A 14,956-nucleotide genomic window follows, 5' to 3' on the forward strand; every position below is an offset into this window, starting at 1 on the left:
GGAACTAAAAAGGTATTTTGAATGTTGTTTTAGTTCAGTCTACCCAAAACTTGGCGCTCTCCAGATGTGTTGGACCACAACTTCCAGTATCTTGCAAGTAGCTGTTGCAGAAAACAAGCCTATGGCCTCTTGGTATTGCCCGGGGAAAGGCATAGGATACTTTGGATTCCCACCTGTATCGTCAGAGACAGGACTTCAATCCTGGAGCTCAAAATCCAAGTTCTGCTCCCCACTGCCCTTTTGTAACTGGTGTTGAAAGAATTGCATAGGCTGCTCTCAGAGGGTAGGAAAGTGACCTCTGAGAGGGACAAAAGAGTGCATTTGAGGGGATGGGGAGGAGAAGCAACTGGAGCAGCAAGGATGCAAAGAATCCAGAAGCCACTCCAGCCTCCTTCCTTCTCTCTCTGTGGCATGCTGTCTTGAGGGCTTGAAAGTGGCAATCTATGAAGTTTGCCTCCATTGTTCATCCCACCCTGCATTGGATGAGCATAATAAGCCTCTGCGTTCTTGATAGGATTCTGTCCTTAGTCACCACATTATTGGATTTACAATGTTCATCACCAGCCCTTGAGCCACCAGGCTTCCTGAATAGCTTAGTAAGCAACATGCAAGCTTCATCAGCCCTTAGGCTAAGACATGATTTCCACAGAATAAGGGATAGAGGGAGGAGGTGGGTATATAAAATTAAAATTGTTTAAAAGGCAGTTTATTCTTATTATATTACTAACACTTTCTAGACACTTTATTCCCACCTCCAACTTCTGAAGAACAGTTGGTGCATAATGCAGAAGTTCAGAAACGTGTAGAAATCTGCCTAAGCCTCCATGGCCTCCGACACGAAAAGAAACCGTGATTTTATTATTATTCCATTGTTCTTATTCTTCAAGATGGTCCTAACTACACAGCAAGCAAACTTTAACGGGAAAGCCTGAATGTTTAGAAGGCCCTCGGACCAATTTAGCAGAATGTAAGTGTAATAAATACATACATAATGCAATTTTTATAAACACTCATGAAAGCGCTCTTGCTGACGCGACCAGCCACAACGATATCCGTCACTCTCAGGTACTATCCAACCCAGCCTTCTTCAGCCTGGAGTTTTCCAATGTGTTGGACTACAACTGTTGAGAGTGTTTGGGCCAATGTATCTGGAGGGCTTCAGGCTGGGGGGGGGGGGGACCATCCAGGCACGGCGCCTCCGCATTTATGATGCGCGACCACCAACCCGCAGCCCCGGCGCGCCGACACGAGAACAAGGAGGGGTCGGGAGCGCCGCGCAACTACTCCGCGCGCATCCGCCGAGCTCGCCCGTCACGTGGCGCCAGCGGGCGGAGGGAGGCGGGCCGAGCGTCGTCGCGTCACTCGGCGTCCATGGCAGCGCCTTCGGCGGCCGGAAAGATGGGGACTTCCGCTTCTCCTCTTTCCGACTTCCCTGAAGGGCCCAGCGGTGCTTAGGCCAGGTTAGGGCGGGGAGGGATGCGGCGGCTGTCGCCGCCACCGTCTCCTCTCCCCCTGCTGCTCTTGCCGGCGCTGCTTCTGGTGGCCGCGCTGTGTGGAGAAGGCGCCCCTGCCCTGACGCACCCCCCGCAGCCTGTGCACTCGGGCGCCAACGCCGTGCCCGCGGCCACCCCGGCCGGCACCGACTCCCCCGACGGTGGCGAGGCGGTGCGGAGCGCCAATGAGAGCGACAGCAGCGTGGCGCCCGTGCATGGGCTGAAGGAGGCCTACCAGCCCATGACCCAGCGCGCCCTCTCGGTGCTCGTCCTGGCCAGCGCTGCCCTGATCGTCTACTTCGTGATCCGGACCGTGCGGTGAGCAGCGACGCGGCCTTCCTTTGCTTTTCCGGATAATATTTCGGGTAACGCCCCCATAGGCCGCAGCTCAAAGTTTGTATGCCCATTGACCTGAGGGAAACTGAGGATGCTCCTGTCTTTCATGGGTAGGGAGGCGGGCAATTGGCTTCGGTCGCCTTTTTTCAGCCCCTTTGCTTCTGACGGCGGCCCATGTGCCTTTTCGCTCCTTCCCCGCCTTGGGTCAGTTGCAAAAGTGTTTGTCATTCCTTCACTTCAGCCCTCATCAACCATGTTTTGGACTACAGGTGTTATAATCACTTCCCATAGGCCATGTTGGCAGGAACTGATAGAAGTTGCACTTTAAAACAGCTGGACAACACTAGGTTGGATGAGGCTGCTTTACTTGTGGAAGGTAGTTCTTAGGGCCAACAGTTGATTTGAACAGTACTGTCAAGATTTTGCCCTCATGGAATAATACAATATTAGCTTAGATTCATTTATTCTCCCTTTTCTACCACTGATAAGAATTTACAGCTTCTTAGTTCAAGGCAATGGATACTGCAGCTTCTTAGTTCAAGGCAATGGATTACATACAATCCTACATATGTTTGGGGGTGGGGAACAACAACAACCTAAAATTCCTAGCATGCCTCTCCCAGTATGTCTAGAAATGAATGGAATTGCACACTTTGACATACTTGGAGCAAATCCATTGAAATCAATGAGGTTTAAGATTGTAAAAGCTAACTTCAGTCCTATTTGCATTAATGGGTCTATATTTTAAGTCTGCCGGAAGCTTGAGTACAGCAGTGGCATTCACCAGCAGAGTGAAAATTGCTAGTGGAAAGGATTTTCTATCCCCAATCTTCTATAAGTTTGGAGGGTGCCTGTACCATATTTGGGACTGTGCAGTGGAGAGCAGAGGTTGTGGAATTCCCATTTCACAAGATCTGCACACATGGCATTGGATTTAAGCCTGCATCCAGATCCAAACCAATAGGTATGATTGATTCAGCTTACTGCCTTGGTTCCTCCAACTACTTGTAGGGTTACCATGTCATGTTTCAGGGATAGTATAAGCTAAAGTTAACAATTTTCTTTGGCAAGGTGTAAACTTGAGACCTTTTTAAAAGCCTAGTCTTTAAAAAATGAGTAGATTTTAGTTGACAGATAACCTATCTTGGATGACAGGTTTTTCCTGTATCTGACCTAGTGGACATCTTTGGTCTGCAGAAAGATAGTGAGAGAAAGACAAACATATATCAGTACATAGACCAACCCTGGAAAAGGAAAAACAAATCCAAAAGAAGGACTACATGGTTGGATTGATGGTTTGATTAAATTGAGCTCATATAGTCTGATGTTTAGCTGTAATTTACTATTAAAAATATTTCTCAAGAGTCAGGTAATTAAGAATGTGGAACTGGGACTTAGGAGATCTGGGTTCTAGTCCCTGCTCAGCCATGGAACTAATTGGGTGACTTTGAGTCAGCCACAGACTCTCAGCACAACCTACCTCTCAAGATTGTTGTTGTTTTATAATTGGATTTATAATTCACATTAACCAATAGTCCAGGAGGACTTTCTGGGTAAATGTTGTAGTTAGAATAAGACTGAGAGGAGGAGGAGGAGACTTATGTAGGCCTCATAGAGTTCCTTGAAAGGAAAAAAGGCGAGATACAAATATAATGAATTAATATTATTTTGTATTAACTTGCAATTACAGATATTCAACATAAAGAAATAGAGGGTTGGATCCAAGCAAATCTATATGGAAAGGGACTGGTTTGTGTCAACACCCCTATCAATAGCAGATTCCTTCCTTCTGTTTAATACTGTGGGCTATCGCACAGAGGGATAATTTTGTGTGGAAGCTTCTCTTTATGGAGGTGGTCTCTGTCCAGCTTTCCAAGGCTCCCATTCCCCTCAGTCCCATGACCCACTGAGGAATATTTTCAGCTGCTGAGAGGAGCAATGGGGAAGCCAGCTGTTAGCAAATCTATTCCATACCAGTTTATATGGATCCAAACCCAAATAAGGAAAAAATGTTGGTGGGGGTGGGGAACACACCACCAATTCTAAATATATTTTAACATGACATTTGTATAACATATTTGAAAAGCCTCTTAAAAGGTACCTGGCATTTGTTTTGGCATAAAATTTGTATCTTGAAATTCGTTGGCATGTGTTGACCTTCTAAGTATAACTATTAACCAAAAATAGAATTCTTAAATTAAGGTTCTGCTATAAGCTTATTTTTCAGTATCAGTAACTATGTAGTTGGGGAAAACGTTGGAGTGTTTTGGTTTGGTTGTTTACATAATGCTTGCTTTAAAATTCTTATCAGCATAAGATACACTAGAGTGAGTTTGATAAACACTTGGTCTACTGTTCTGCATTTGGTCCTCAAAAACTGGTAAATGATACTGGGATTGCAGCCTTTCCCACAAATTCCCTTGTTTCTTAAAGGTGCGTATAAAGAACCAAAGCATTGAACTAAATGTTAAATGTCCAGCCTTATATTAGCCAATAAAAACTTTGCTAGATTGAAGTCCTCTGTCTAGCCTATGTTCTGCTGGCAAGCCTCCATGCATTTCACAAATCAGACATTCAGCTACATGAGTGTTTAAACCATGTAGGTTCTCTCTCCATCCAGCAGAATGCCTTGTTTGAGACCATTACATGGTCACTGTTACATCTTCGGGAATGTAGCGGTTCCTCTGGTGGCTGCAAGGCCCTAACCTGATTCTGCCTCTCAAGCTCTGCATCCTTAAGAGCAGGGGTCCAGCACAACCTGTGATATCCAAGACATTCTTTGGGAACATTGATCTGACCTGTAAGGCTATCCTATTATATACTATGACAGCATAGTATGTGAATAGAATAATGGGCACTGTAGAAATGAGTTTCTTACACAAGATTGCAATTAGTGAAAAATACAGGAACACGGCTGAACAGCTTTTTCTGTAGGAACTCCGTGGTTACATTACGAAGGACCATTTTAGTAAATGATTTATTTCAGATTCCTCCTACTTGAAGAATGTGCTGGCTCCCTTAGTCTACTAATGCTCCTTTTAGCCTGTCAATGTGTGAAACAAAAATAGCACTGAACCTTACTTGGCTATTGTACCTGCATACCTGAATGCCTAACATATTTGTAGCATGAAACTATTTGTTTTTATACAGAGGTTCAGTTGATTTATTCCCAAATAGTTGTGCATAGGATTGTAGCCTTAAAATGCTGAATATTGTATAATGCAATGGTGTCCCAGATGTTTGCTTCATCCTAAGTTCACCACAAGGAGCACAACATGCTCGCACCTTGCCTTTGAGAGTTGAAGTATACATTGGCATTTGTCCATACAGTTGCTCCTGTGCTATCACTGTTCTCCCTCTTGGATACAGCTTTTAACATGGTGAGAGGGTTTGAAAGTGTCAGAGAAGCTGAGAGCGATGCCACCAGAAGGTCATACTGGTCTCCTAGCAGGGTCAACCAAGGCAGAATGGTCAACACAGAGACTAACAGACTAACATGCATTACCCTCTTCAGGAGTAATGGTCATATCAGCAGAAGAAAATTGATCTCTCTGATAATGGTGGTGGCAGAGAAACTTCTGAAGGGCAGCTACTGGGCTGCAGTGGTGGCTGAAGGTAGCACTGGCAGAGGATCATTCACAGGCAATGGCTGTGATGTCCAAACTGACTCTGGTTAGTTCTGTGTAGAATAAGGCAATGGTAAACCACTTCTGCATCTTCTTACCATGAAAAGCTTATGATGAAAGAGTTCAAAATTAAACAGAAACAGTGCCACAAGATGAGATTGTTGCCCAGGTTGGAGACCACTAAATGAGGCACTGGGGAACAGCAAAGAACAAGTCCGAATAGCAGTGTCACTAATGACACAACTGGATCAAAGTGGAAAGGAAGTCTAGTGGCCAATATGCACAGAGGTGAAAGGAAAGTCTGATGCTGCACAACACCTATAGTTGGACCATGGCATGTTAGAAGTATGAACCAAGGCAAACTGGGAACATAAAACAAGAAATGTAACAGCTAAGCATCACAGTACTTGGTGCGAATGAACTAAAGTGTACTGGAATGGGACATTTGCGGTAAGTCAAACATGAAGTGTTTTACTCCAGAAATGAAAATCTCAGAAGAAATGGAAAGACTATAATACTGAGGCAAGATGTAGCACAGGCAGTAAGGTGGTATTTGAGATAATATTGCAAATCTGCATTGGCTACTGGAGCACATACAGTATCAGAAGATCAGTCTATACTTTATAGACCACAGCAAAATCTTTAACTCTGGATCAGGGAAGCTATGGATGTACTTGAACAAAATGGGTGTGCCTCAGCACTTGATTGTCCTGATATATATAATCTGTATCATAAACAAGAAACTACTGTGAAGACAGAATATAGAGAAGCAGACTATAGGGAAAGGCATTATACAAGTTTTATCTTCCTATCTGTTCAGTCTTATGATATGCACACAGCACATATCATAAGGAAATATTTTATATACCTTGGCTCTGTCATCAATTCAAAGGGAGAGTGTAGCCAAGAAATTTGAAGAATGTTGAAAATTGAAAGGCAGCAATGAAAGAACTAGAAAAGATAATCAAATGTAAGGATGTTGCATTGGAGAACAAGACCAAGTTCATTCACGCTATTGTATTCCCAATCATGTATGGGTGTGAAAGCTGGACATTGTAGAAAGCTGTCAAGAATGGAATTGATGTGTTCAAAATATGGTGCTGGAGGAGAGCTTGCAAATGCCCTGGGGTGACAGAAAGACAAACAAGTGGATCCTAGACGAAATCAAGCCAGAGGTTTTCCTGGAAGCAAAAAATGACAAAACTGAGGCTGTCAAACTTTGGACATACCATGAGAAGGCAAGGATCCTTGGAGGAAACAATAATACTAGGGAAAGCTGAAGGCAGAAGAAGAAAAGGAAAACAAAACAAGATATGGATTTACTGTATTAAGGAAGCCACAGCCTTGAATTTAGAACAGTGAAGCAGGGATGATACGGATAGGACATTTTGGAGGGTTTTCATTTGTAGGGTCACCATAAGTTGGAGACAATAGCACGTAACAGCAACAACATCACTATAATTTAATAGATCCATTGGAAGTCTTCCCCACCTTCATTTACCTGTATGTGTCAAGGTTTGATTGTTTAGTTGGAAATTCTCTTTGCACATGCAGACTACAAGAAAGCAATGCTTTAAACAAAGTCCTTCATTGATCACTTCTCTGAAGGGTTTTTTTAAAGTGTGCATGAAGTTTAAAAATGTATAAACCACATTTTCATCTTAGTCAGAATTGCAGAGTTGTATACATAAGCCTTCAAGTGTGATAACTCCCAACCTTTTAGAGTCTAAATAACTGGACAGTAAAACTGCAGAACATAAGAAAACTATTTCAACCAGTGTGAAATAGTAACTACTGGAGAAGCAGTGTGATGTAATGGTTAGAAGACTGGACTGCAGGTCTGAAAGATCTGAGTTATAGTCCTCACTCAGCCCTGAAGCTGGGTGACTTTGGGCCAGTCACTCATGCTCAGTCTAACCCACCTCACAGGCTTGTTAATTGTAAGCATACAACAGAGTGGAAGACTTTGGGTTCCCCACAAAAGGAAAAAAGGAGGATAAAAGTGCAGTGTAATCTTAGTAACAACACCAACAGGATACAAACAACTCAAGTTTAATTTTTTTCTACCAGTTTTAGTAATTTGAAGAGAAATATGGATGCAGAAATAGTCAGAAAGAAGGTGTATTAACTGGAGGCTATAAGGTGGAGGCACAGGAGCTCTGTCTCCTGAATATGTAGAAGCTGCCATGAGTCTTCTGAATTTTTAAAGCATAAAATCAACAAATATGCCTCTCTTTTCAAACATAGTGGAAGGTTTTTGTGCACTATTTTAATATTTTATATCTTAATATGAACTTCTCTAAAAGGCATAATATTTAAAGAAAAAGTTGGTTTCCTTCCCCATGATGAGTTAGGTGCAGATGCTGCTTGTATATTTTGTCAGTTGTATTTTGAATCTATCTGGTGACACTATAGTTTTTAAAGGGCTGTTGCACTGTATTGTTAGATTGTCACAGTTTTTATATAATACTTTTGTGTCATACCTACTTATCTACTGTAATTCTGTGTTTGAGATACCCCTCATGTATTTTAATGCATTTATGATCAGTTGTAATGCATGTAGGGTCTGCATCTTGTTTAGGCTTGTGTGACTTATAGCTAGATTTAAGGCAAAATTTTGAAAGTTGCTGACTGTTGGTTAAGTAATACCTTACTAAGCAAACCATTTACATTTCTTCTTTGTTTGTCTCAACTACTTTACTTTTTGATAAGTTTTTCCTCCCTGCTCAAATACTGTCTTTCCATTTTGGAATCCATAAGAATGTAAATCTTCTAATCCTGTTCTTCAGTAGCCTACTTCAGTTCATAGTTAATATATTGTAATTCACATTTTACAGACTCAGACGAAGAAACAGAAAGACACGGAGGTATGGCGTTCTGGACACAAACATAGAAAATACAGAGCTGACACCATTAGAGCAAGATGATGACGATGATGATACAACACTCTTTGATGCAAATCATCCTCGGAGGTTGGTTGCCAGGATTCAGGAGTTATTTCTTATGGTGGGGATGGGGGGCGGGGGATATATGAAAATCAAGCATAGCTCAGTTTATTTTTCATCTGTGGATGAGTGGATGGTTTGAATGACAAGTACATGGTGTAACCTACTTCTAAAAAAGCCTCCCTAGTTGAAAGCACTGGTGACATCTTCTCAGGACATATGGACAGTTGGTTGCCACATCTAGTGCATGCACCCTCCTTTCCCCCAGTTATCAGAATTAGAAAAAAACAAACGGTTGTACAGAAAACATGAAACTTTAAATCTAAAATTCATGCCTTTTTAGTTAGGTACCACCAGGCACTCTTTGTTCTATAGAAATAACAAGTGGCGCAGTGGGCGACCTACTCTAGCTGACAGCAGGCAGTGGACCAACTACTTTTTTACTACTGGGTGTCTTGGACTGTCTATGATGTGCTTCATATTAGCTTTTTATGTTCTGTTGTCAAACCTCGTTATGCATCACATTTTCTTAAAGCTGATACCCTTCAGAAATGTTACTTCAGTTAATTAGATAAAGTGTTTATGCTTGTATGATATTCCTGGTTGAATTTCATTTCCTGAATAAGAGCAGTGATAGTCTCTCAGGTTGAACAAGTCATCTTCGTGTGTTGTAGGCTAACTAAATTTATTGTGACTTGGGATTGCACTTGCAGCACTCCTACCTCTTGGGTTTTTTGAGATTAATTCCTTATTAGATGAGTGTAAATTACTTTCTCATGTCTTCTGCATAAATTAAACCACTTATATTTAAAATATTAGCACATTTTAAAAATATGGGCCACTTCTGATCAGCTGAACTAAAATGCATTTGCCTTTAAAGGCAGGTTTTTTATTAAATTGGTCTTTCTAGCAGGTAGTATGGTTCTGACTGAGAAATATGGTATTCTCTACTGAAAGAATTAGAAAACTGGGCACAGTTCATTGTGACATAAAGAATAATGAAAGTTGTGAATGAACCTTCAGTGGATATCAAGCTAAAATATTTCATGGCAATTTTAACTTGTAATTGAGTTCCCCTTTTAAGAGTACATAAGGATATAGCATCAAAGATAGCTGCTGTTTGATTTAACATAAGATGTGGCTCTTACTCTACTATACCTTTTAGCTTAATAAAATTACACCGTAAAGGCAAAAAACGTGGACTGTATCTAAATATAATGCTTGGAACTAGAGCATGATTTAATGTCTTTAATAAAAAGTTCAGATAAATGTATTTCTCCTTCAAAAGTAGTTGCGATGTAATTCTGTACGCTCAAAAATGGAGAAATATTGAATTAAATATATTCAGTATTAGAGATACAACAATAGTGTTCATATGAATATTGCTCATTTTCCATTGGGAAGGCACTGTGTGATAACAGACCTTTTGTAGTTGCATTTTAGCTTTTGTTTTCTTAATCAATTTGGCCATTCTTTTTCAGCTCTCCCTCCAGAATATAACTAACTTGCTTGAATGCTCTGTTTTCCCTTTACTTCTAATACATGCTGTCTCAAGTCCTCATTTTGCAAAGTACTTTATGAAGCTAATTAGCATTCATGATTCTCCCTGTTTTTATAAAATATTGAGACTGTTTCAGATCTAGAAATCGTCTCAATATTAAGACAGCTATCTGACAGCTTCCAGGAACAAGTATGCAGTGGCCTTTTCTTTTTAAAACTAATGCCTGCTCTTCTGACTTGTATGCTTATTTTTGTGACACTCTTGCATGTATTAAAACTTCCATGGCCTTGCTTTAATATATTCATGTCACTTCTAGGGATGCTGACAAATCACTGCTACAGAGCAGCCATGTGTTATGTTAGTCTAGCAGTTGCTTCCCTGTTACAAAGCATCTGTGGAAAGATGGTGACTTGCAGTGAAAAGGGGAGGGGAATGTACTTAACCTTTCTCCAAGCAGTCACTCTTTTCCTGAAATTCTTACCCCTGAATTACCTTTCAAACCTGGGTTTGGAAAAAACTACCGGGGGTGCGGGGGGACAGGACTTGAGGAAGGTATCATTTTCATCTGACCTAGTTCTTTGTTTCAAATCTCCTCCCATTGTTATATTGTAGTTAAGAAACATGCATCAAGCAAATGCGGTGGCTGTATTACTGAATATAGTTTTGCCCAAATGCACAGTGCATTAGTGTTACAGATATGAACATACTATAACTAATTTGTTCATAGCTTCAGCCAAGGGACTGTTTTTCTTCTGATGGTCTAGAGAATTCTGTCCCTCAACTCCATGTATCTCACTGAGCTAAAGTGTTTGGAGAGACTTAGAAATCATGACCAGTCACTTTTAAACTCATTCAAATTTAAACCAGGCCATTAATTCCCTGTGCAATAACTAGCAATTTATATAACTTCAATATTTCCTGTTGGATATTGCAAGAAAAATTAAGTGAAATGTTGGACTTAATTCATAGATGTCAATTATACTAAAGGCAGCTTATAACATGGCTTTCTATATGAATATCTATCTTAGGCATAATTTTCATTGAAATCTAAATCTGCATCCGTATTCATTCATACCAAAGAATATCTTCATATAATAAAATAGGTATTAGAAGGAGGATTCTGGCATTGTCTCCTCCTTGATATGCCAGTTTTCTAGGGAATGTATATTTAATACCACTATAAGAATCTGACTTCCAGTGCTGTTGTTCCACTCACAGAAACAGTGCCATCAACAGAATGGAAAGTCTCCTCTTCCCCATGCAGCCCCAGTGCCCTCATTCAAAATCTGCTCTAATGGGCTGTGAAACTCTCCAATGCAGATTTTTGGGTGGGGCAGGAAAGAGGAAGAAAGTACCATTCTGCTAGTGGATGTTCATTAGCGTGGCATTTGGTTTATCTTAATGACAGATGTTGCACGCAGTATAGGCAAGATTATGAATGTTTGTCACATATCTCCTTATATGGCAAACATTCTGGTGTCAGTTGCTAGAAATATGCAAATAAGGTAAATATTGCATAGCACTCAGAATTTTCAGGCAGTCCTGATAAAGTAAGTCACAGCACTGAACATTCTAAAAAACACAAAGCAAATGGAGACCTTCTCTACATGTGCATTTATGTAAGGTGGGATAGGATAAAACAGTTGGAACTATGGAACTACAGTCAAGAGTTGTTAGTAGCAAAGAGTTCTAAAGCAGCCCAAGGTACTCTATATTCTGTAAACATGAAAAAGTAAATGCCCACAAACCTCTTTTCTCCAAGGTCGCAAATGACATAAATGTTGAAGTAAAGGAAATACTCAAGAAGTATTCTTCTCCTGAGTGCCATTACAAGATGGTCATAATGGCAACTTAAAACAGTTTCCAACAACTGTGAATGACTTTATTGGACTGCATGTATTCCCTAAGTAATAGCCAAGTGTAATATAGATAAAGCATGCTTGAAACTGTATTGCATTCCAAAATAAACTGGTTTGAATAGTACTGTTATGATATTAAATGAAAAGGTGGAATTAATAATGCTTGGATGGTTGCTGCAGAAGTGAGTGGAGAGGATGAGAAGGAGACTGGTTCAAAGACAGTGGTTTACTGACAAAAGAAATGGAACATGTGAGAAGAGAGTTGTGAACAGTATGCAGTTTCTCAGTAAGTCTCTTCTGTAGAGACTTGTGTCAACTTTTTCTTTTTAATTCAAGGACAATTATAAATGTGGGTAATATCCTATTGTACCCATATACTTCTGGGCTTTACCTCTTGTACAACAGGGCTTTGTGGTTCTAAAAATAGGCTGAAACAAAGGATGGACCCTGCATGGGGAGGCCACCCATCCTGACCAAATTAAGGAAGGCACATGTTTTCCTTTTCTTGGCTGTTTCTTCAAAGGGAACAGATTACTTCTGTTACCTCAATAAGGTAGGAAGACTGGCTATTTAGGAAATGCAGTGTTCTGATCCTGTTAACAGGTTGCCAGTTTTTGAACTGAGCTTTTGGGTAGCCCAGGAGCACAGTGTTTTAAATGCAAGGAATGTTATGAGAAACCAAATAATGAGAAATCCTGTTGTTGATTTTAAGTTCGATCTGGGGAGTTTAGCTACATTAAAAGTGTTCAGTTGAATACATAATATTTAAAGAACTTCCTTTTTCTTTCTTTTTAGATAAGTATGTGCCTTTCAGGAAAAGATTGCAATCGTGGAGCAACAAAAGAAGGCTATTTGGCGGGAATAAGAAGCCAGTATCAGATTTGGGACTCTCTAAATGTTATATTATGGCATCCTTAGTTTGTTGCAATAAACACTAATGTTTTACTGTATCTTTTGTATATATATAAAAAATTTAAGTTCAAACTTATGTAAACAGTGCACTAAACTTCAAACCTATTTTGAACAGGGTATTTTCTGCTTGTATTAATTCTGTATTATCATCCTCTCTTCTAAACTACATTTGTGGGTTTGTCAAGCATGGTTACTTACTGTACAGCTAGCTCAGCCTTCTCAAACTTGGAAACTCCCAGCATTCTTGACCATTGGCTGAAGCTGAATGGAGCTGAAGGAAGGAAAAAACATCTGGATGGTACCAGGTTAGGAAGAACTGAGCTGGTTTTTCTTTTATGAGATACCTTGCCAAATCTAACTGTCCCTGTGTGTGAGGGGTGTTTTTCTTTTGTTTTGTTTTTGGTGAATAGGATGTGCACTCAAGATCTGTATGAGTGATGCAAATAAATGTTTACAGTATTGCTAACATTCATCACTTGTTTTATGTATCTTGTGTTGAATGTTATGAATCAGAAGGAAATATGTGAACGTGAAAAGTTTATTTGGAAGCTGTTCCTGACATTCTTTGATTGGCTAAGTTTACAGATGAACTCACCCTGATAATAATAATTCCAAAAACTTGGTAGCATTTTAAAAATGCAAATTACTCCTAAAAGTAAAAATCTCAGTCACATCTCAAAACAAACTTTCTATGGATTTAACTCATACAGTAGGGCTCAAAGATCATGCAAAATTTTGGCAAAATATTTGATTTTGATAGAAGGCATGATAAGATTGATTTTGGTTCCAAATGTTCTGCAGTATAAGTGGGTGAGTTATTTTCACTATGTCTTTAAATAATATAATCCCAACACACATGGTTTAGAATTTGCCTTGTCTTAGGTAGTTTACGTACATGGCTACCACTGCTGAAGCTGAAACAGAAAGCACAATTTCATATCTGAAGTGAAGCAGACTCTGTGGGCACATATTTAAGGAAAATGTAAACATATAGGTGCCTTTATATCAGCTTTCTTACTATGTTAATTTGATAGGAATTATTGCAATTCAAGTATAATGGCTTCCATATATAAGAAGAATAGCAGTTATTCCCCATCTAATTAGCTTGATTGATATTGTTAGTAATATATTTGCTGGCTATCTCTTAGTTAAACTTGAGAACTTAGCCACAGAAAACAATACTTCCCTGTTCAAGCAGGAATCCCCTGTGGGTTCTGCCATCACACATTTCAGGGCACAGCAGGGATGTAATGACCAAACTTTTTGTCTAGTCTTTCCTGGCTCTTCCTCTCTACTGAGTTCTCTGCCTTAATCCAGGGCAAAATTTTCCTTCACTGCTTTTTCTCACCTGCTTACTTCACTCAAGCCTCTTGGTCTCCTTTACCTTCTTCATTCTCTTTTTAAAATTTGCTTACTTAAATTAGCCTATATTTTAAAAAAATAGCAAAAATACTCCCTTCATCGTTTCTGTTTTTCTTTCTGTTCCTGGTCTGTTGCCTGTACAAACAGGTGTGCCTCCATCTGAAAACATCCATGTGATCTGCACTAGGAGGTAAAAGAGGAACAACAACAACAAAAATAGGTTCTACAGCAGGTCTGGACCGCTGTAAAAACAGCCAGAGTGGTTGTCCCTGATCATTTTGAATCTCAGGAATGCCAGTGTGGAATTTTCACTATCAGCAAAATCTCCTGCATTAATAATTGCCACACATGGATTAGTACAAAGTGTCCCAAGCTGCACCATTAGCTCAGCAAAGATTGCAGATAACCTACCCCACCCCCTCCACCACATCTTCCTTCCAAGAGCATCTGCTGCCTTTCCACCATTTTGACTTACCCAGATATTCAAGGTGATATGGAATACAATGGATTTGGAGGTGTATCTGGCCATATACCATTGACCGGTCATGTAATCTAGAAGGAAGCACATTGATGTCAGTGGAATTGGAGGGGAGATATGAAAGTGGAATGAAGATGAACCCCATGTTTTCCCACATATTTTTGTTTTGTGAGGGACAACAGTCCTCAAAACTGCAATGCCTGTCTTTACAGCCACCAGGGCTCCCTTTATCAATGCTGTCAAAGCTGAAGCCTTCACACCTGAAAATGGCTCATTTTCATCCACCTCCTCTCACTTGAAATTGCCTCTGGAGTGTAGCTAGCTAATAAGAAGCAAGAGATTGTTCTAGCAGCTTCATCCAGCCATCCTAGTTCAAATAAGCAGCCTCAGTCTACTTGTTTATATGTTGCGGTTTGGTCTCATCCCCACCACCACACAAGCAAA

General features: G+C 40.2%; 1 protein-coding gene across 1 annotated transcript; it reads left to right on the top strand.

Annotated features, from left to right (window-relative positions):
• Positions 1-1,368: 1,368 nt before the first annotated feature.
• On the top strand, positions 1,369-13,144 carry FAM174A (family with sequence similarity 174 member A). Its single transcript, XM_044446851.1, has 3 exons — positions 1,369-1,811; positions 8,293-8,427; positions 12,556-13,144. Exons 1-3 carry the CDS (start codon positions 1,477-1,479, stop codon positions 12,557-12,559), a joined length of 474 nt encoding a protein of 157 aa, XP_044302786.1. The 5' UTR covers positions 1,369-1,476; the 3' UTR covers positions 12,560-13,144.
• The last annotated feature ends 1,812 nt before the right edge of the window (positions 13,145-14,956 follow it).

The sequence above is a fragment of the Varanus komodoensis genome, unplaced genomic scaffold (genome assembly GCF_004798865.1).
Source record: "Varanus komodoensis strain SLA01 unplaced genomic scaffold, ASM479886v1 scaffold5, whole genome shotgun sequence".
Lineage (NCBI taxonomy): Eukaryota > Metazoa > Chordata > Lepidosauria > Squamata > Varanidae > Varanus > Varanus komodoensis.

Excerpts from the sequence above, each read along its gene's own strand:
- FAM174A (XM_044446851.1), top strand. The coding sequence starts at position 1,477 with ATGCGGCGGCTGTCGCCGCCACCGTCTCCTCTCCCCCTGCTGCTCTTG. Across the intron at positions 1,812-8,292 it reads TTCGTGATCCGGACCGTGCG|ACTCAGACGAAGAAACAGAA; the intron begins GTGAGCAGCGAC and ends CACATTTTACAG.